Source organism: Acanthisitta chloris, unplaced genomic scaffold (assembly GCF_000695815.1).
Source record: "Acanthisitta chloris isolate BGI_N310 unplaced genomic scaffold, ASM69581v1 scaffold29438, whole genome shotgun sequence".
Classification (NCBI taxonomy): Eukaryota; Metazoa; Chordata; class Aves; order Passeriformes; family Acanthisittidae; genus Acanthisitta; species Acanthisitta chloris.
In genome coordinates this window covers 56,424-77,175 of record NW_008688008.1, presented here as the reverse complement: position 1 = coordinate 77,175, position 20,752 = coordinate 56,424, and the positions used below count along the sequence as shown (strand labels likewise).

Here is a 20,752-nt window from a genome sequence, read left to right as displayed (position 1 = left end):
AAAGCTGCTCTGTCTCCTTTGGATGGGGCTTGTTTGGATGCTGCTGAGCCTCAAGTTTCACCTCTCCTTCGCCTCTCCTCAGAAAGATGAAGTCAGACCATGCCAAGCTATTTATACCAGACGTTTCTTCAGTAATTTCCTGTAAACAAAGTGTCTGACCAGGAGAGGCACAAGGGAGACTTTGATTTTGTGTCATCGGATGCATGAAGGAGGTGACAAGTTGAACTCTGCTCTCCTTGAAATCCAGAAACCTCTTGGCCTGCTCAATGCAGAGCAGGGAGGGAGGAGGAACTGGTTGATGGGTCCCCAAAAAGCTCCTTTCACCATCCTACAAAATGGTGAAGGCTCCCTAATACCTGGCAGTCTAGCATCGAAGAGCCAGAGGGTGTTTTTCCCAGCAGGATTTTACAGGTGAGAACAGGAGCATCCAGGGCTCAACCTATTCTTCTGCAATGTCAGCCCCTCACATCCCTCAAGTGCCCACCTTGAGAGGAGATGCTGCTTTCTCCAACCTCAGCAAAACCTTCTTGCTGCTGCCAACCACCCTGGTGTGGAAGGAAGGAAGCTGGAGGAAGAATGGAGTCCTCCAGCATTTTCTCTGCTCCTCCAACCTGAAAAACCAGCCCATAGTGCCTTTCCAGCTGGGGCACAGATCACCCTTCAAAGATCCCTACAGGGACAGAGCTGACAACCAGGAGAGATGGACTGCTTCTGCAGGGCTGGGATTCCTCCATGGGGGATGACAGCAGCTCAGTGCCCCAAGCCCAAAATAGGGCTCCAGCTGTGCTCACCTAAAACAGGGCTCAATAAGCCCCCAACCAAGGCAAATACCAATGTGTGAGAGCACTGGCTTGCAGGGACAGCAAGGCTTTCCAGCAAAAAATGGGCAGGAACTGAAAGTAAGGAAGGGCTAGGGATGTTGCATTAGAAGAAAACAATATGAAGAAAGTAGTCTGGGAACTGGGTACACAGAACCAGCAGAGCTTCATCATCGGGAGAAACATCTCCAGTCCCAGTGAGCCTCACTGCCTTCATGGCATTGGCATAGCTTTGATACTGCCACTGCCACAGGATGATGGTCACCTGTGCCACCCCACCATCACAGGCTGCTGTCCACCTGCCTGATCACTCAGCAACAGACTGCAAAACCTCCAGGCCTGGAAGAGAAGCAAGCAGTAGGTTTCATCTGTGGATGAGTCCTTGAGTTCTGTTGTCTAATGCAGATGTTTCCAGCAAATTATTTTCAGCTGCTCCCCAAACCCAAGATTTCATGCTTATGCTAAAAATAAAAAAGGCCCCAGTGTGAAGTTAAACAGAATTTGCTCAGCCTTACAGGAGCTATCTCAGCTTCTCCTCTGAGGGACATGGTGGGGAAACAAAAAGTCAATCCATCTTGGTTCTCATTGACACAGAATGGAGAAAAACAAATAAATGGGAGAGCCAGTCTAAAGCTGAGAACAAAGACAGTGCACCAATATTTCAGGTTTTTTTCCTTCACTCTGAAGGGGAAAAAATTGCTCCATGCTTCATCTCTTGCAGGTTATCTTGGGAGGAACAATGTCCCCATAATTTCTGCTGACAATTAACCTCACCCATGCAGCCATTCTTCCTTGGGTCACCAGAGCAGCTATTTATACCCTTGGCCAGGGATGCTGTTGCCATCAAACAACTGCCCTTCCCCTTGGCCAACCCTGCACAAAGGCAGTGGACAGTGAGCCCCAGGGTGTCCCCTCATGCCTCCTGCCCTGCTCACCAGGACCTGATTCGCCTGGACCCTCACAGTACAGACCCTCCACTGTCCATCTTCTCCTCATGCTTTGCAAACACAAAGAAAAAACCCTGACATATGCATTGCTTAGCCACACACATGTACATGTGGTCAGGCAGCAGAGCCCATCACACCAAGTGCACAGGGTTGGGATGTCTGGGGTTATGTTCTCCAGGACCTCTGATTAGCTGATCTCCAAAGGGCTTGGGCAGAAATGGGATCTGCATCAAGTCACCTATCTGCAATATGTGGCTAATGCTGATTCTCCCATGTGCTGGCAGACACTGATGGCTCACCTGAGTACTGCACAGTAATTCTTCTGAGCAAACCCCAAACTTTAGCTGTGCAGCCAATGTCAGGAACTGGAGTACAGACCTGGAGACAAAACTCCAGACCTGGGTGGCTACCAGCTGGAACATTTGCCCACATAGAGCAGGATTTCAGAGGCTGAGTCAAGCCAGTCCCAGCAGCTGGGGCAGCTTCTCCTCCCAAGGCACAGAGAATGGGCCAGTCTAATCCCACCAGTGCTGGAGAAACACATTGAACCAGGTCCACCAACCCAGCTGTCTTCACTGAGGGAAACAAATACCCTTACTTCCACACGATGGCACCCTGAAGAAAGATTGGCACCCTTTGGTGGGGGCCTTCAGGCCCACTGGTGCAAGCAAACACCACAAGCCTTGCACAGTCCTGCAATATCTGTGCTCTCCAAGTCCCCCATCCTGCCACTGCTGCAGGGTCAAGGTGGGCCTGGAGCTGGGCTGAAAACCCAACCCATCACCAATGCCAAGAGCAGCAAGCACGGGAAGAGCCTGGGGTGGGCTGGCATCTGGCAGGGGTGATAAACAGCCAACATTGTCATAATTATCAGCAGTGCCCAACCTTTGTGTGGAACTGTGGGGAGGAAAAGCTTTGCCTTGCCCTGGAAGGAAGAGGAGAGATAGGGAGGGCAGCACTGCTGTGATGGGGAGAGGTGGGAGGATGAGACCTACTCAGTGCCTGCTGGGGTAGAGTACCAATGCCAGGGGGTTGTTGGCCCCCTCCTAAAAGACTCCCTGCCTTGGGAGCTTTACATCGAACACCTCCATCTCCACTTTGGTCCCCAGCATGATGCCAAGCAGGAGGCTTTCATCCAGGTTAATGAGGGGAAAGGGGAGGCTAAGGACATGTCCAGGGCCTCCTGGAGGGACTCTGGGATCTGTCAGAAGCAGTGTGTTTACAAGTGATTTATTTCTCACCAGGGTTAAGGGGTATGAAGCCCATTAGTCAGGAGGGACAGAACCATGCTTCCTGCCAACCCAGCCCCTCCTGCTGACAAACCCAGGAGCATTAAGCCCAATTAGCCCCTGGCAAAAACCCAGGGTGGGTCCCACTGCAGCATCCCCAGGCAGACCCAGGAGAGCAGCACTTCCTCAGAAACATGCACTAACTGAGTCAGCAAGGCTAAATGACGTTATTTAAAACAACTGCAAAGTTTTCCAGGTTCCCACCATGTCTTCTCCAAAGGGGAGAGCAGAAAGCCAGTGGTGGCCTTCATCCCCCAAGCACAGCATTGAGCTGGTCCTACAGTTACTGGCCTCATCTGTCCCCAGGAAAATTGGTCAGATGCATTTGCATGGGAGCAAGACCCAGCAGCTTTCCAGAGTTTGGTCAGAGCTTTTTTTAACACTTTTCTAAAAGATTTCTGGAAGTTTCCTGGCCATTCATTCCCTTGATGTTTTTCTAGTCTTTCTAGAGGTTTTCTGCTGTATCTCCAGAACATTTCTAGACTCTTCCTAGAGGTTTACTTGAACTCTCCTGGGGCTGTAGCCTTTCCACATTTTTTTTACAAAGTCACAGGTTGGCCATTTCCAAATTTCCCAAGTGGCACCCTGGCAACTGAGCAAAGCTCAGCACCTTGTTCAAGCACCGTGGACACCTCAGGTGGTCACAGAGCATTATCCTCAGCAGCCTGATTAGTAAACTGAAGAACTATGTAGAAATTAGGGAAAAAATCACATGTATGGGATCATTCTATAGCCAGGACATGTTGTTTTGTATCACAAGCTCTCAAAAGTGCCCTATAGGACCTTTTGTCCTTGTGCTGTCTGGAGTGTTTATCATTTAGCAGAAGAGTCAAGACTCCTCCATGGTGCCCCAAGCAATACATGGCTCAGTGGGAACTGCTCTGCACATAGAGACTTACACAGCCACACTGAGAACCAAGCCTGCAGCAAGTGCCAGGAATATACTGGTAACCCTGGAAAATCTGTTAAAATATGAAAAGCTCAGCAAAAAGTCCTGTGAATAGCAGCAGACTGTTCACAGCTTGGCCAAGGCAGCAATACAGGACTTCAGGTCCTTCTGAGCTGCCTATTCCCAGCATTTCTACTTGGACTTTACAAATATCTCAGCAACATCTATCCAACTGGCATGTTGCTGAATGGCCTGAAATGAGGGTTTCTTTCTCCTCTCAGTGTCCTCTCTCTCCACAGTATTTTATGATGCAAGGCAGTACTAACAAATTACCTAAAAAGCACAACACATCACACTGGTTGGCATCAGCAGAACATGCTGTAGTGAGGATACAGGCATCCATTCAAAGGGAAGGGATACAGTACCAGAAGACTCACACAATGTACATTTGTGCAACTTCTATTCCTTGCACCACAATACCAGGTCTTGCTTTGAATGACCATGGGACTGGAGCAGTGATTCCCTCTTTGCTTCCAGTTTTACTGAAAGTAACATTGTCTGAAGTCATTTCAGGTTCATTTTTGGCTCTGCTGCATGGGAGAACAGATGTGGATCAAGCTGACAACTACAAGCTCGGACCAGCACCCTTACTGAGGCATTTCAACCTAGGACTCAAAATTGGCTTTCAGTACACCTCCGCTCTGTAGTCCTTTCCTTTTAGAGAACAAAGGCAGACTATCCTATTGATACAGTAACATTTACCAAAATAAACCATCTGCTGGAAAAGCTTCCAGGCACTACATGCAAGATTTGTCTTCCATTATTACTGAGACACATGAGAATGTGGTATTTTCACACAGAGCAAAATACTACACACACACACACGGAAAACCACATTCCATATATGTGCTGTTTCAAACAATGGAGTTTCACCCAGCGTTTGGCTGACAGCAGACCAGGGCTGCAGTCTCTGGCTCGCTGGTGACACACCCTCTGAAGTGTTACAGCCCAACAGGTGAAGGACTAGCTGGAGAGCAAGTGGTGGAGGAGCACTCCTTCATTCTGACTCCTCCTCATTCCATACCCCTAACTGTAAATTTCCCCTTGGCTAACGATGCACATCAGTGTGACAACTTGCATATCTGGGTTCACCCCATCTGGGCCTGCAATGTATCCAGCTGCCTGCTCACATCAGCTGTTTTGCTCATATTTGATGAAAGCAGTGAAAGCACATACACAAACAAGAGAAATTTGGTGAAGCAAAGAGAAACACATCCCCATCTCCCCATCATTAACACCCAGAGCCCTTTTGTCAGCCCCGCAGCTCACATGAATACCAGGGTGGGCAAGGGGGAAGGTCAGTATCACAGAGGCAATTTGGCAGCAGACCTCATCTGTGCAGCTGCTGGCAGGCAGAGATCTGCCCTCCTTGGAGCACCAGTACTATGGCTAGGCTGGGCTGGAGTTGTGACCTCGCTCAGCCCAGAAAAGGGCTACAGAAAGCAGAGGGATGCACAGATCCCAGTGACTCTATGGAGGAGCAGTCAGTCTGGCTTTGTTGCAGTTAAGATGCACAATCTGGGTCTAGTTTGTAACATCTGGGGTGAGTGGAAAACAAGTTGTTAGGCTTCCTGGTTTTTTTTTAAGCAGCAAGTTTTCTGTCAAGAGTTTTTAATATATTTATTTGAAAACAAGGTTTTGTGAAAGAGTACACTAAATAGCATATATCTGTTCTTCAGCCATAAAACACGGACTATCAGCTTTAGCTCAGCACAGGTTGGGGCTGCATGCACTGAACAGCAGATCTCGATAGGAAGGTCTTCATGTCTGTCTTTCTGATATCAAGCATAGTGTCTTCTTTTAGAGGACATGACCCTAGAGGAGAGAAACCAGAAAATCAACTGTATTTAACTAAGGCTTCTGGTGGTTGGCCCCAGACCCGAGCCTGTCACTGACGCAACATTTACAGTTTTTAGCAAGGAGTTTGTTTTCCTGCCCATGCACCCATTCCAGTGCACAGTCTTTGCTTGTGGGAGCCCTGGGACATGCCAGCCCATATTTGGAAATAAAGCAACTGAGTTTCTGCCTCTCAGTGAGAAACTTGCACATCAGTTTGGGCACTTTAAGCAAGGAACCTGAGAACTGCACCATTCACTGCCTGGAACAGATCTACCAGTATCATTACATCAGGCTCAGCAAGCACCAGAGAGCCCATGACTGGAGTGCCTTTAAATTCTATTAGGAACTGCTGGAAAGACAAGACAACTCCAGAAAGAAGGGCAGTAGTTCTCTTTTGGCCAATCCTGGCACGCTGAGGTCAAGTAGATGACAGCTTTATTATGTAAACTACTTGCCTCTCTGGTACCATCTTTCAGGAGCTGACTAGTCCCAGCTCAGCTGTTGCCTGTGACCTTGTGCACTGCTCTAACTCTGCCCAGCCAGGCTCTACTCAAGAGCAGTCAGATTAGAGAGCAGATCCAGTACAACTGGGTCAGGCCTGACTCAGAGCAGTGGACTTGTGAACTTCTCTTTAATTGCTGCCAAACTCTTGAAATTGGGACAGAGTATGATCCTGTATCTGGCACAGAAGTTGTCAAACAGTTAAAACAAGAGTGCTGGGTGCTGGTAACTGCTTCAGTTGATCCAAAGAGGATTTTCCTTCACTGGATTTAATAAAGGTGAGTCTGCACACTACACTGTACCTTGGGTCTTAATCATCAATGTACTCAAAGGGCTCTGGTGGTTCAGGTTCCTGCTCCTCTTCCTCGATCTTCGGACCATGAGCTGCCACAGGCTCAACCAGCTCCTCCATATCCTCACTGGTGTCCTTCAGAATGATGATGCCTCCAATGGAAAGCTGCAAGACAAGTGTCATGAGCATTAGAGCTGCTTGCCTCTATCTCATGGTGGAGGGTTTGTGGCCACAATGTCTATCCTAAACCATACTTTAATGAGTTTGAGAGAGCAAAGCAGGTGACACTCACCTGGATCTCTGCCTGCTAAGGGGATGGAACAGATAGAGCCTATCCAAGCTACCTTTTGTATTTCTACTGTCTAGGCCTCAGTTCGATAGAAAGTGGCATCTGGATTCACAGCTTTACCCCAGTCCCAGTCTGCGGCTTTCCACATGAAAACTAATTGAACCATAATTGATTTATAAGGCTCATCTTTTCAGGTTATCAAAGCTTAGTGAAGCTTCTCTGTGTAGCTGCCTCCCAGGAGGCTCTCTGAAACAGAGACTAATCTGATCATCAGCTTCCACCGATGAGGAATCCTATTAGCAGAACCTTGCAAAAACAAAGGGGAATTAATTACAAAGATCACAACCAAACATCTTGGCAGGCTGAAGCAAATCTGTGAGTCTCCAGGACTGAAACACAAGGTGTGAAGAGGCAGTGCTGTGTCATGCCTGGCTGGGATCAGGGCTTTGGCCACAGCAGGATTCCAGGCGATAAACAGCATTTCAAAGAGCCCTTTTACTCTGGCATTCCCCAAAGCAGAGCAAAGGTCCAGAACGGCTCCATTCCAAGAGCCTCCTTGGTTGCACATCCTAATCCCAGCAAAAACTGCACTGTCGTGTTCTCTTCAAAACTTATGGGGTTTAAGGCAGGAAAGTGCACACCCCCCCACCAAGGACTCAGCCTCTTTGAAACTGAAGCAAACAGCTGTGCATGTCCACATTTCCATGAGTGGATACTTACTGGACCACATAGCAGGTATTCCCAATCCAAATAGATGTTGGGTCACCTCCTCATTTTAAAAGGTAGAAACACAAAAAAAAAAGCCTTCCACAGCTTTGCTAAAGGAAACATTTCAAAAGGGGATAGAGCACAGAGAATTCCATTGTGCTGATGAAATTCCAGGAAATCCATTTATCAAAAACATTCCTGTTTTCCTGGAAAATATATTATGTCTTCTGAACACCATTTTCCCCTGCATGATCCTGCAAATGGGGTAAGTCAAGGGTGTCACTTCTTGGACAAAAATAAAGGGCAGAAGAATTTGACTCACGAGATTTAGAACTCGGGAGTGAGCTTATCAGCTTTGCAATGTATTTGAGCATCTCACAGAAAAGTTAGTTACCCCTTGGGCTTAGTGCTAAAAGACCTATTTCATTCTTCCTCTGACAATCACATGCTCTCTCTTCCCTATGTTAACAGGAGCTGAAGGCACTTTTCTAAGGTCAGATGCAACCCAATAGGAAATCTCTTTAATGAAAAACCCCTCCATTTAGGTATAAATCCCACTGCAGGATTCAGCACAAGTCCCACTGTATTCCACTGCTCTGACAATAAGCCTTTACACCACCTCAGCCTGTTAAGATCATGCATCAGTATTTATATTCTCAGCAACACCATTAACACACAGACTATGTCTGATTGGCTTCCACGTTGCAGTGTTTCATGTATGGACAAGAAGAAAGAAAAACAAAGCAGCATTAGCATGGTGAAAAGGTTTGCAGCTGCTCTGGCTTTCCCCCAGCTAGATCTGCATGTGAGCATTTGGAGAGAGGGACATTAAAATGCAAATGACAACAGCAAAGCTGCAAATCTCTGCAACACATTCCAGTGCTGCACCAGCTGTGAGTGATGTTGTCATGTACACATAGACCTTCTGGGTCCTTACGCACAAGCCCAGCACTGGGAACTCTCTGTCAAGCACAGGGACTGGGAAGGTGGCACTCACCGGTTTGAAAGGCTGGTATCGGCAGCTCTCCGTCATAGTGAGAACTTTAAGCTGAGCAGGCATGACTCTGGCTGGGTTGTCCAAAAGCTGGAAGTTGGGTTCAGGCTCTTTTTTCTTTTCTTTTTCATCCTTCTTTTCAGTCTCATCCTGCGGAGGGAGAGGAGAACATCAACATGATCTTAGCAGTAACCTCTAACCCTTTCGCAGTTCAGGAGGGTAAGGTACACCCAGGCAGCAATTCCAGAGTGTGGTTAGAAGCCATTATTGTGGTAAGAAAACTTGCTAACACTTATCTATTGGCTGTCACAGACAATGCCAGTGTGTATCTAAGTGCTCTTGTCAAGGCAATGCCTCACTCTCAACTGCAGATGAAAGCAAGTTCAGTGAGTTGTCAGTGGACGAGTTTACCTCTGCCTTCTCTTTCTCATACTTTTTCTGTAAACTCACTCACCACTTTTTGTCACAACTGAAAAGTCTTTAATATCAGTAATGAGTCTATGAAAATTGCCAAGAGCTGCCCTTGTATTTTTGCAGCTATAAAGCTGTCACTGACATTTCACACTAGTGGTACTATCAGCAGCTCAACCAAAACAACTCAGCTTCAGTGACTCCCTAGAGAATGGCAGTGAAGCCCTCCTTTACCAGTGACTCAGCAGCTAGAGGCAAAAGCTCTGAAGGAAAAAGCCAGCATCCTTTGCATACTTAAGAATGTGGCTCATGTTTTCCCTCTTGCTCAGGAACATCTGAGTTACAAACAGAAAAGACCGCAGAAAAGATAGGAACAACCAATGGGAAGCAGTCAGGAACACCACTGAATGCATGGCATGTCCTGTAACAGCAGACAGGACTTTCTCTGGCACAGCAACTTCTTGCTGCTCTGCCGATCTCTTGGAAACCATGGATTACTAGTCATACAACAGGCACAAGAGAAAAACAGGAAAGCAATGATACCTCTAGAACATTAGGACAATAGCAAAATGCTCAACTCAAACACAGCAGGTGGCAGCAAGCTCCCTTTTAACTATCCTTGTTTTTCTGCTTGATTCAGCCAAGAAAACTTTTCAGACATCTGGACACACACAGACACAGCATCTGAATCCCTTCTAATATATTGCTTCCTCTCAGCACCTGCACTTAGCTGTAAGTTGTAGCAATTTTAGAAGAAATATGCATCTGTTCAGCACATTTTGCTTAGTACATAGAACTGTAAGAATAATTCAAAGAAAAGGCAATGTTTGGTGACAAGGAAACTTTGATAAAGGAGCAAAAAGACAAAAAGCAGAGATTCTATCTTGCATGCCTGAGATGATTAATTTTCTGGGCCAACTGGAGGTTGGAATTGGAAGTTCAGTGCCTACAACACAGCCACACTTATGGAGGTCTAAGAAGGTTATTTTACACAAACACCTTTGTTATTATGCCTCATGTGTGGGGTCTTTTTAAGCTAAAGAGGCCAAAAACTCTCTGACCACACTGCTTTTCTCACATAGATGTTAAAGTGGAATCAGAAATATTTCTATTGAGCTTGTCAGCTTTAGCAAAGGCCTTGACACCACTTCCCACAGCACTGTCCAGGGCAAACTTGCTGCTCATGGCTTGAACAGGTGCTTTGTTCACTAGGTAGAAAACTGGTTGGATGGCTGGGCCCAGAGAGTGGTGGCAAACGGAGTTACATCCACCTATCAGCTGGTCACAAGGAGGTTCCACATGGCTCAGTACTGGGACCAGTCCTGTTTAATATATTTATCAGTGATCTGGATGTGGGGATCAAATGCACTCTTAGGAAGTTTGTAGGTGACACCAAGTCAGGTGGGAGTATTGATGTCCTAGAGCATAGGAAGGCTCTGCAGAGGGATCTGGACAGGCTGGATTGATGGGCCAAGGCCAACAGTATGAGGTTCAACAAGGCCAAGTGCTGGGCCCTGCATGTGGGTCACAACAACCCCCTGCAGTGCTCCAGGCTGGGGGCAGAGTGGCTGGAAAGCTGCTCAGCAAAGAAGGACCTGGGGGTGCTGGTCGACAGTCAACTGAACATGAGCCAGCAGTGTGCACAGATGGCCAAGAAGGCCACCAACATCCCAAAAACAAGAAACTGTGTCTTGGTCACTACTGAATAATTAAGCACTTCTGCAGTCTTGCTCCATACTTTTTATAATACAGCCTGTTTGCACTTTCAAATAAGGAAGAGTTTTATTTATTGTTTGGAAAGTGAATTTTAGAATAAGTTTATTTATGATGTCTTTAATGTTTTATGGAATTACCTGAGGGAGCTGGGGTGGCTCAGCCTGGAGAAAAGGAGGCTCAGGGGGGACCATGTCACTCTCTACAACTACCTGAAAGAAAGTTGCAGCCAGGTGGGGATCGGTCTCTTTTCACAAGCAACAAGTGACAAAAGGAAACGGCCTCAAATTGTGCCAGGGGAGGATTAGACTGGATATTAGAAAAACTTTCTTCACCGAAAAGGTTGCCAAGCTGCACAGGCTGCCAAGGGAAGTGATGGCATCATCATCCCTAGAGTTATTTAAAAGACATGTAGATGTGGCAACTGGGGACATGGTTGGTGGTGGGTTTGGAACTGCTGGGGTAACAGTTGGCCTCAATGATGTTAGAGGTCTTTCCAACCTAAACGATTCTGTGAGTCCATAATGCATTTTCAGCTTATGGTTGTTGTTGGATTATTTGCATATGTTAGCAGAGCACAAAAGAAGGAGTCTATTGTCAGTACAGCAAGAATTTTAACTGCCATATGTTTTCCAAATTACAGCAACCACCAAGAATTCATTTCTCCATTACTCAGCTTGCTCCAGGATGACACATTATTCACAGAAGAGGATGACAAGTTCCAAGTGTCAGGTCCATGAGCTGAAAGAAATCATCAAAGGACCAAAGCAATAGCAGTAGCTACTGAGCAGTGTATTGATCCCATGGTCAAAGCTCATCTGGTTCTGAACTGGGTATGGACAAAAGTTTGGCATTTTGATAGATGGGCAAAGCACATCAGAGACTGCAGCGAGAAAGGTGAACATTTCAGAACAGGACATTGAACACGTACAAACCCAGAAAGTGCTCTCAACTGAATTAGATGCCACCAAGCAACTGCTACAACACTGCCTTCTTTTTAAAAGGTCAGAGGTACCAAGGACATGAAAATACTAAGACTTTTTCTACATTCATAAGAAAAGGACATGGATTAAACAGAAAAATCCCCTGGGTCTAGAAAGAGCAAGGAATTAAATAATACTCAAAAGGCTCATGCAGTTAAAGGCACAGAAATTTGTCAAAACAAGCTTCTGCCTTTAAGGAACTCACAACAATCCTGAGGAAGATTTATTTCTTGTAAATAATGGATTCACAAATAACAGCACCTCTTGCTTTTAACAGTGCACACAGAGACACACACAGAGTAAAGGTGCTAAGCAGTGTCTGCAGCACACTGCAGCATGTGTCAATGCTTTGCTCAGAACTCACACAGGCTGGGAGGGAAGAAGATATTTAAGTGTCAATATTTGCACCCACCACTTCCATCTTTTCCTCTTCCTTCTTCTCTTTCTCCTTCTCCTTTTCCTTCTTCTTGGCTTTTGCAGTAATGGACAGCACAGCAGTGGAAACCTGGATATGGCAACAGAGGAGGCATTCAGTGTGACCACAACACTGCACACTGAGCTTCAGGTCTCCATGCCAGGCAACAAATGGCAGTAACTTTCAGAGAGGGACAGGGAGCAACACCATTTGTCACATGGCTGGTGAGGCTTTCTAGGCTAAATGTGGGCTCTTGGCACATTTTAACTTTTGGCAAGGGAAGTTTAAAAGAGAAAGGATTTGTCCCGTTCACATCCTATTCAAAGAGATTTGCCTTTCATCAGAGTTAATTTCTGGGTTCCTCGGTGGCTTGGAAATCTGTCCAGCATTCAATGCTGGTAAAATGTTTTACAGTTTTCACACAACGTCATTCATCAGCATGACATGCCTGAGGTCTCCACTGCTGCAATTGCTCCCTAAGGGCTGCTCTGCCTGCTGCCATGGTCTGCTCAGCAGCTCTTACCATCCTGCGCCAGGAGACAAATTGCTTCCATTATTGTCCCACTTGTCATCCCACAGGCCTTATCTTTTCCTTTTCAATACCCTGATATTCTCAGTTCCACACTTACCTTTTTGCAATCCATGGGCCTGACAGCTATTATTCTAGCACATGGGCTCACTGCCCAGGACCGGGTACACTTCTGTCCTTCCATATGGGACCATTTGAGAAGTGTCCCACCTAATATTCTCAATGTTTGCACTGCAGCAGCACTTTGGAGCCCTAGTCATGGGCAAGGACCCTGCTGTGCTGGGTGCAGCACAACAATGACACACATATGCAAGTCAAGAGGGCATGGCAAGCAGTTTTTTTAATCAATGCTTCTACTTGACCACTTCAGACAAGGGAGGATCCAGCAAGTCAGTAGCTCAGCACTTGTATGCCACGACCAGCAAGTCCCAGGCACAGCAGGAAGAATCAGCTAGAATTCTCTTTCAGAGACTATAGTGCCTGCCAGTTTTTCTTTCACTCTTTAGATCTCCTGTTAGTACCACCAAAGTCAATGTTTATACTAGGAGGGAGAAGGGGTTAGTCTTTACAACACAGAAAACAAGTCCAAATACCTTTTCTTTCTCCTTTTCCTTTGGTACCTCAAGAGGAGGGGGGTATGCAAATGTGGACGGCTTACAGTTGGACTTGTACTGGACTTTTGGCATCTAAGACAAAGAGTTTAAAAAAATGTTAGAAACGGGAAAACCGGGGGAAAAAAATCCACAGCAGAATAATTACTTTAGCTTCATTTTCCTTCCAGCAGAGACAAACACAGATCCTCTAAAGAATATAAGCTTCCCCTTCTCCCCCTCCGGAAGCTGAGAAACTGTTATCAGTGGCAACAGTTCAACTAGAACAATGTTATTTAATTATTCTATAATTTGACTCTGGCAAGCTCTCCTAACCCTCTCCATACACTCCACACTATTCACACCATGCTTTGTTTTCATTGCTTCAAAGCTTTTGTGGTTTTGATGTTGTTGCTGTGTTTGTGTGTATTAACACAAAATTGGTTTAAGAGCTAAGTGAAGATCTGCTCTGTCAACGCACGCGAGGGCAAGCCGAGCACTGCATGACACAGGACTGTACACTTGGGGGTGGGTTACCAGTGTCCATATTCTTTTACCCTCAGCTGCTTAGGCAAGGGCAGAAAGCATCCTTTGACAGCTAATCCAAATTCTTAAACTGATTTAATTTCTGCAGTGTCTCAGCTCTCGTTCTTCACGACACATCATGGAGCAACAATAGAACAGGGACTGCTTTGAGGAACCAAAGTGGGTGTGGTGCAGCCCATAACATACAGCTTGGAACTGGCTTTGGCATGTCAGCCAAGGTACACAGCATAACCTGACTGAGCCTTTTGGGCTCCCTGCAGACTAAGGGATGGGCAGAGGGAGTCAAAATGGCACTACAGCCAAGCAGCCAAAGAGGTGCTCCACCAGGAAGGCTCAGAGACAAGCAGCAGTGCAAACCCTGTGAAGTTTTCAAGACAGAGGAAAAAAAACCCAAACATCTTCATGCAAACCTCTCCTTTTAAACAGAGCAAGAGTTTTGTACTGTGTGTAGATTGACTTGATGCTCAGACAGGTGAAGAAAAACAACTTAGAGCCCTAAGGTTTTGGTCCAGAGGCTGTAACCCAACCCAGCTGGCTTGGTCCTGAGAGGGACGCTGGGAGCAAATAGCCTATGCATGCTCTGAGCATCACAAAACAAGGCTGCAGCAATGATGGGAGGGGACTGCATGCTCCCACAGCCAGAAGCTTTTTGTGGAAGTTACTAGCTCAGTTCTTCAGCACAGGAGACCCTGCATGGTACACAGCTTACGGGGCTGGACGATCAGTTGGACAAACGGAGGCATAAGAAAAGTGCAGTACCCGTGACTGCTTGGTTTAATGTTTATTCCACAAGGAATCCAAACAAATCCTCTTTTCCCACTGCTAGCTTTCCTAGCAGAGAACATCACATAATTTATTTGGGAGGGCAGGGGGTTCAATATACTTGACCTTCAGGAGTGATAACGGGGTGGCCTCTGCCCACGCAGACTAAATAGAGCTCCTTTCTTTTTAAGATACTTTGAATAAAGGGTTCAAAGTCTGCTCTCCTCATTTTTCTTATCCTTATTCTGACCAGCGGCTCTGCAATTTAAGCCTGTTTTTCAGACTTCTTTCAGTTAGAGCCTTTTCTGCTACAAACAAGCTGGAAATATGCAAAGAAAACCAGCAAATCCATGCACATGCCTCGCAGGCCACTTGAGTCTTGCAAGCAGCTATCAGTTAGTTGGCTCTTCTCTCTGCTCATTACATACCTTAAGATCCTTGTTAAGGCCAATGACACAGGTTGGGGTGAAAGCCAGTGACAGGAAGTGTGACAGTGGGAACCAGAACCAAAACTGTGTGAAGACCAGAACCCCCACCACAGAAGGCATGTGAGTATGTCCTGTCCTTGACTGCAGTGAAATAGTTACGTTATGGCCCCCTGTAAGGAATCATAAATGGAATAAGTTAACGAATGCATTCCTGGGTACTCCACAGAGACACCTGAGTGATGCATCTCACACAGCTGCTGTCAAGGGGACTGCACAGCACAAGCCAGGCCACAGCGCTTCCATCTTTCTCCTCTGGAACATACCTCCATCCTTTACTGTGAGCTCAGCTTACTCAGTAAAACAGATGTGCAGTGTAATAACCAAACTGCTCTACAGTACCCAAACACAATCAAGGAATTCAGCCCTTCCACACTCATTTTGCCAGGGTACAGGTTAGACAAAAGTACAATGCAGAAGGCAGTGAGAGGGGGGAAGAAAGGCTAACTTTGCCATAAGCAGTTTTAAAACAGGGCAGAGACATGATTCTCAAGACTAGGCTCACGAGGAAAACAGTGTTATAAAGCAGAGCATACAGAAACTTAACTTTTTGTGGCTGCCCCCCTCAACTATCAGTTATTCAGAAGAAATATGCCTAGGTTTTTATCCTACACCATCTCAGTAGAAAAAAATGTAAACAGGAGTAACTTCAGAAGCTGTTTCTAGAGGTTATCAATCTAAGCTGCACAGAGACAAGCTCCTGCAGTCTTTGCAGCAAAATTACATCTCTGCCAGACAACCAAGTCTTAGATTTGTACTTGCAAAGCAGAGACCAAAACAAATCCATATGCTGATGTAGTGCAGAAACATCCAGCTTGAAACCAAACTGAAAGACTGGGTTTGCAGACAGAGTGAAAGTGTTAATCTGATCTTCTGATGAACATGGGGAATTGAGTTGAAGAGGGCACCAGGCAAGTCCATGACCACTGACAAGACAAGGTGCAGGGAGGTTAACTTTGTTAAAATACAAACACCCACTCGTTGCAAACTTGCAGCACTTTGTAGCTGAAAATCTCAGACTGGAGCAGCATTCCCTTGCCTGGCACAAACAGCCACCTCAGTAGAGCCAGGCAGCAATGGAGCTGAGTTTTCGAGACAAACAAAAATTACTTTTTTTTTGCTGTCAAAACTAATAAAAGCTCTGACTGAAGCAGTAATCTCATCTCAGGTATCTGTCAGTGCTAGCCCCAGGAGAAGCAGTGGCAGATGGAGGATTTTGATGCACTCCTGTAGGATGCACTGCATACATCCTATCTCCTTGCTTTTCCTTTCATGGTAGCAATAGATGATCTGCTGTTTGATTAGAGAACTCTTTCCTGTTGCCTCTTTGAAGAAAGACAATGATATGGTCTTGTCTTTTACTACTGCTGGATTTGCTCTGCTTCTTATTATTTGTTTCGATATCAATCTCTTGCCCTTTCACCTGACATTGCCACAGCATTGTGGAGGGACTTTCTGAGGTCTTGTGCTATCTTTAAACATGTCAAACAATGCACACTCATATTTCTGATCTTGCCTATCTTCACTTTGAGCTTTTCTTTACTGTATTGCCATATAAGGGTCAGGCCCTGAATATCTGCAGATATTCTGGATCAAGTAGCCCAATGAATGCTGCAGAAGCAGCAGCTTAACTGGACTTTATCAAACGTTTGCCCTTTAATTTTCAGAATTTTAACCTTTATAATTATCCAATCTCTGAAATTTCCTGAATGAGTAACAGATTTCACATTCAAAAGATGCTGTCATGCTACTTCTTTCTCCTGTTTTACACTCTCACTCATAGGGTTTTGCAGGGAGCAGGAAAGGTGGGGAGACATAATACTGCACAACTGTGATTTATCTTCATGATTAAGTAGCAACCCTGACAGCCTGGAAGGGAATACATTCCAGATCTTTGGCTGGGTGAATGAAAGCTGTGACATGATGACTGGAAAAAATATTTTAAAAAAATACAAAAGAAAAAAAGTCATGGATCCTTGGGGAGCACTATAAGGTCCATCTCCCAGAATTCACACTGCCACTGTGGCAAGGCTTGCTGGAATCCAAGTGGCTGTTGGAAAGGCTATGAGGATTTGCTGGCCCAAGTTGAATACCAGTTAACAAGAGGGGGAGCACAGCAAGCAGACTCAGATGGTTTATATACTTTGATGAACTCACTCCTTACATAGTTATGGTGGCACTTGGTAATACTCTGGCAGTGTAGCCCTGGACAACATACCAGTTCGATAGTCATTAGATAAAGATGCTTTGTAGACATTGGAAAACAGTTTCTAACCCTGGCTTAGGCAGCATCCTCTTTTCAAACAGCATCATTCATACTATTTCTTTCTCTATCAGCAAAGCCTTGCAATCCACTTCTTCTGTGTAGCGAATGAAGATGACCTGGACTGTAAGCAGCAGCTCTGGAATGTCAAAATCTCACAGGAGATGCCATCAAAACCCTGGCAGAGGTGATTTCAGCATGTGTCAGTGACCTGATTCACATGGGCAATGAAACACAAAGTAGCTCTAATCTAATGGACAGAAACATTACCACAGGATAATGGCTTTTTCCTAACTGCCACAGAGTTAGACCCAGCTTTACATGGAAGTTCATGAACAGAGACAGGAGAAAGGTGGGAAACATGAGCACTGAATTCAATACATGGTAGAGCAGACTGTATGCAAAGTTTATTTCTTGTACTAAAGTCTTGAACATCCGAAATATAACACATCACATAAGATGCTTTTTTGGAGAGATGGCAATGAGGAGATGAGCAATATTGTCCTCTTCAATTTGAATACACTTTCTTTTTCATCACTTATTAAAAATGTCTCCAAACTGGAGAATCCAGTACATTCACCACCAAGGCTGTCAACAGCTTCTTTGTCTTGAGTCTGACCTGCCCAGTGCTACACTCTGTCCCCAACCTATTGTATTGACCACCCAAACCTTCCCTAAATATCAAGAAAAGGAATTTCCAGATACACTACATAGGACTGCTGCTCCTTCCTTTTCCTCACTGTCTGAGAAATGTGGCACCAAGAACCAGAGACGATGCCTAGAGTCAGAGGGCAAATTAGTTTTCAAGCAGATAAAATGCTGACATGTGATTAGATCAGCATATCCCTTTGTAGCTCACATTTACAAACACTCTAGACAATAAAGCATATTGATTTTGCAAAGAACAGAAATTCTGGAACAAGAAAACATGTTTGTACCATAAAGGAGAGCATTAAGAAAGTTCAGGGGGGTTTGGGGGGAAAAAACCCAACTCTAAAGTTAAAAAATGGGTCTCTACCATTTTTTTTATTTTATTAAAGTAAAAATGTAGCTCTTGGGGCCTATCAATTAGACAATGACCGAATTCTTCATCTCCACTTCAGTGTTCCCCAGGTACCCCACTCCTTCCACTAAACCACCAGTCTAATGACTGCCTCACTGTCAGGGCAAAAATCCCAACTCCAATGCACCACCTCCAGTCCTGCACTGGAAATCTTGCACTTCTAATCAAACCCTGTGGTTGGAAGAGAATTACACTTTTCTCCCCCCACCCCAAAAAAAAAGACCCAACAAAAAAATCTAAACCGAATTTCCCCAACTGTGGCAGATAACACAAAGAACCTTTTCTTCCTGGTAGTGATAATTAAATTCTATAGCTCATTGTTTCAGATAAGAACTTACAGTTGTATGGGAAAGATAAAAATAATTTGTTCTTTTAGGAGGTTCTAATGAAAATGACCTAAGGTTAAGAAAGGGAGCTCACAGCCTTCCCCCAGCTGCTCAGCAAGAAATAAAGAGGTTAAAGTTGGCACAAATTCATATGTAGTTTATTAAAATTGGATGTTTCTGGTTTCCAAGTCATTAGACAATACATGAGTGACATAGGAAGCAAATAAGGTTTTAGCTGCATTTTCATGATTTAATCTTAAAGGTCAGAATTCAAAGCAGGACTGTACTGCTGAGAGAAAAATCTAAGCCAGCTGAGCTCTGGCTTCCCAGCAGCACAGTACGAGTATGGGAATGACCAAAATTATTCTAACAGTCTTGTGCCAAGGACATTGCTCAGCCTGAGTCCAGGAGGGGTACCCGGAAGGCAAGAAAGATAAGGTAGGTGGTTCCTATTACTTTCCTCTCTGAGCAGCTCTAGTCATCTGTGACAGAGCAGCCTCCCTGCCACATGCTCACCAGGAAAACTTTTTCAACATGCTTCCATGCAGACAGGTGCAGGCAGCCCTAAGTTCTTCTCCCCCTAGCACACAGCTTGGAGACACAGCAGTTTCATACAGACACTGTGTGACCTCACTGCACAATGCTGTGCTTCAGCCACGCCACAGGGACAAATTCTGAGACTCCTCTGCTTATGTGAGTTCGGGATGCACCTTGATTTCAGAGTACAGGAAAAACTAGCTTGTTTCTGCCTATCACAGGGGATAAGGTGGTGCATGGCCAGAGAAGTCACAGCACAAGAAACCAGATGGGAGAAACTGTGTTTGGAAACTTGGAAAAGGGGCACCATTGACAGGCACAGCACTGTACAAGTCCTAACTCCAGCAGAAGGAAAAATTCAAAACATAGTCTGTTCCCTTTGCTTATAGAAACCTTCCTTAATAGGCCCTGCAACTCAGCCTTTAGACAATCCTATCCCTAACTCAACATTTAGTCATTAAAGCTCATGAAATGGTATTTTCTTTGCTAGAAAAAATAGGAGTCTATGAAGCTGAGTCTTCTGAAGTAACACTCACGCAGTTAACTGTGCCTCCCCCTTTATGCAACACCTCTTTTAATAATCATGAAAGAGGCAAACCCTATTTATTAAAAACATATTTAATACATATATGTTTTTTAAACTGGTTATGTAAAGTTTTAACAGAAGAAAAATATGATTTGCAAATTTCTGGAGCAGGTACTTACTCAGAAAAATAAAGAAGCAACCCACTATGCTATAATAAACCAATACTCAGGGTGACAAAACAGACTTAGAGAAAAAATGAAGTATTGCTCCACACTTCTGGGCACAAATTCTGCCCCAATGACTGGGATGAATCTCTCCTAACAGAACCATGCTGGTACAAGTTGAAACTACAAAACAGTGTTTATTTCTTTAATTAGCTAAAATGACCTGAAATTTGAGATTTCTTGCTACTATTACATGACAGGCACAAACTCAGCACCTCATCTCCCAGATGAAACTTGCTATTACAGCAACTGCAGCCAAAAAGGTTGAAGGGAATTTTTGGGAATTACCTGCATCCAAAATGCCTTGTGCCAGGATTGCTCCAAACTTTGCCATAACATCATCATGCTTATCATTGATCACTTTGGAATAGAGCTGTCTGAACTGGCTGACCTGGATAAAAATAACAAGGAAAAAAATGAGAGAAAGATTATAAAACTGACTGCATGAGTCAAATATTCCATCTTTAACGGAAGCATCCTGGATTTCTGCATCCTACAACAACATTTGTGTTTTCAACAGCTTTAGTCCCTGGTGTTACAGATCATCCCAGTAACAATTAATTACAGAGATTTTCCCCACTTGAAGATAGCCACATAGTGATTTCAAATCAGTCAGGATGGATGTGTATTTCCAAACCACACCTTGCAGGCCTTATAGGAATACCCTGAGAATCTCTGGGGTGTCACTGGAATAAAAGACCAGCTGATGAGTTTGTATCAAGAACTGCTGTATATTCTTAGGTGAGTGACACT

General features: G+C 45.0%; 1 protein-coding gene across 1 annotated transcript in view; it reads right to left on the bottom strand.

Annotated features, from left to right (window-relative positions):
* Positions 1-5,597: 5,597 nt before the first annotated feature.
* The window catches only part of PSMD1 (proteasome (prosome, macropain) 26S subunit, non-ATPase, 1), a gene marked incomplete at its 5' end in the record, with an annotated part of 69,431 nt that continues 54,276 nt past the window's right edge, over positions 5,598-20,752 (bottom strand). The window contains 7 exons of the mRNA XM_009080861.1: positions 5,598-5,818; positions 6,646-6,800; positions 8,630-8,776; positions 12,146-12,238; positions 13,271-13,363; positions 15,004-15,173; positions 20,288-20,390. Of these exons, the coding sequence (XP_009079109.1) occupies positions 6,654-6,800; positions 8,630-8,776; positions 12,146-12,238; positions 13,271-13,363; positions 15,004-15,173; positions 20,288-20,390 (753 nt within the window). The remainder of the gene's footprint in view (positions 5,819-6,645; positions 6,801-8,629; positions 8,777-12,145; positions 12,239-13,270; positions 13,364-15,003; positions 15,174-20,287; positions 20,391-20,752) is intronic.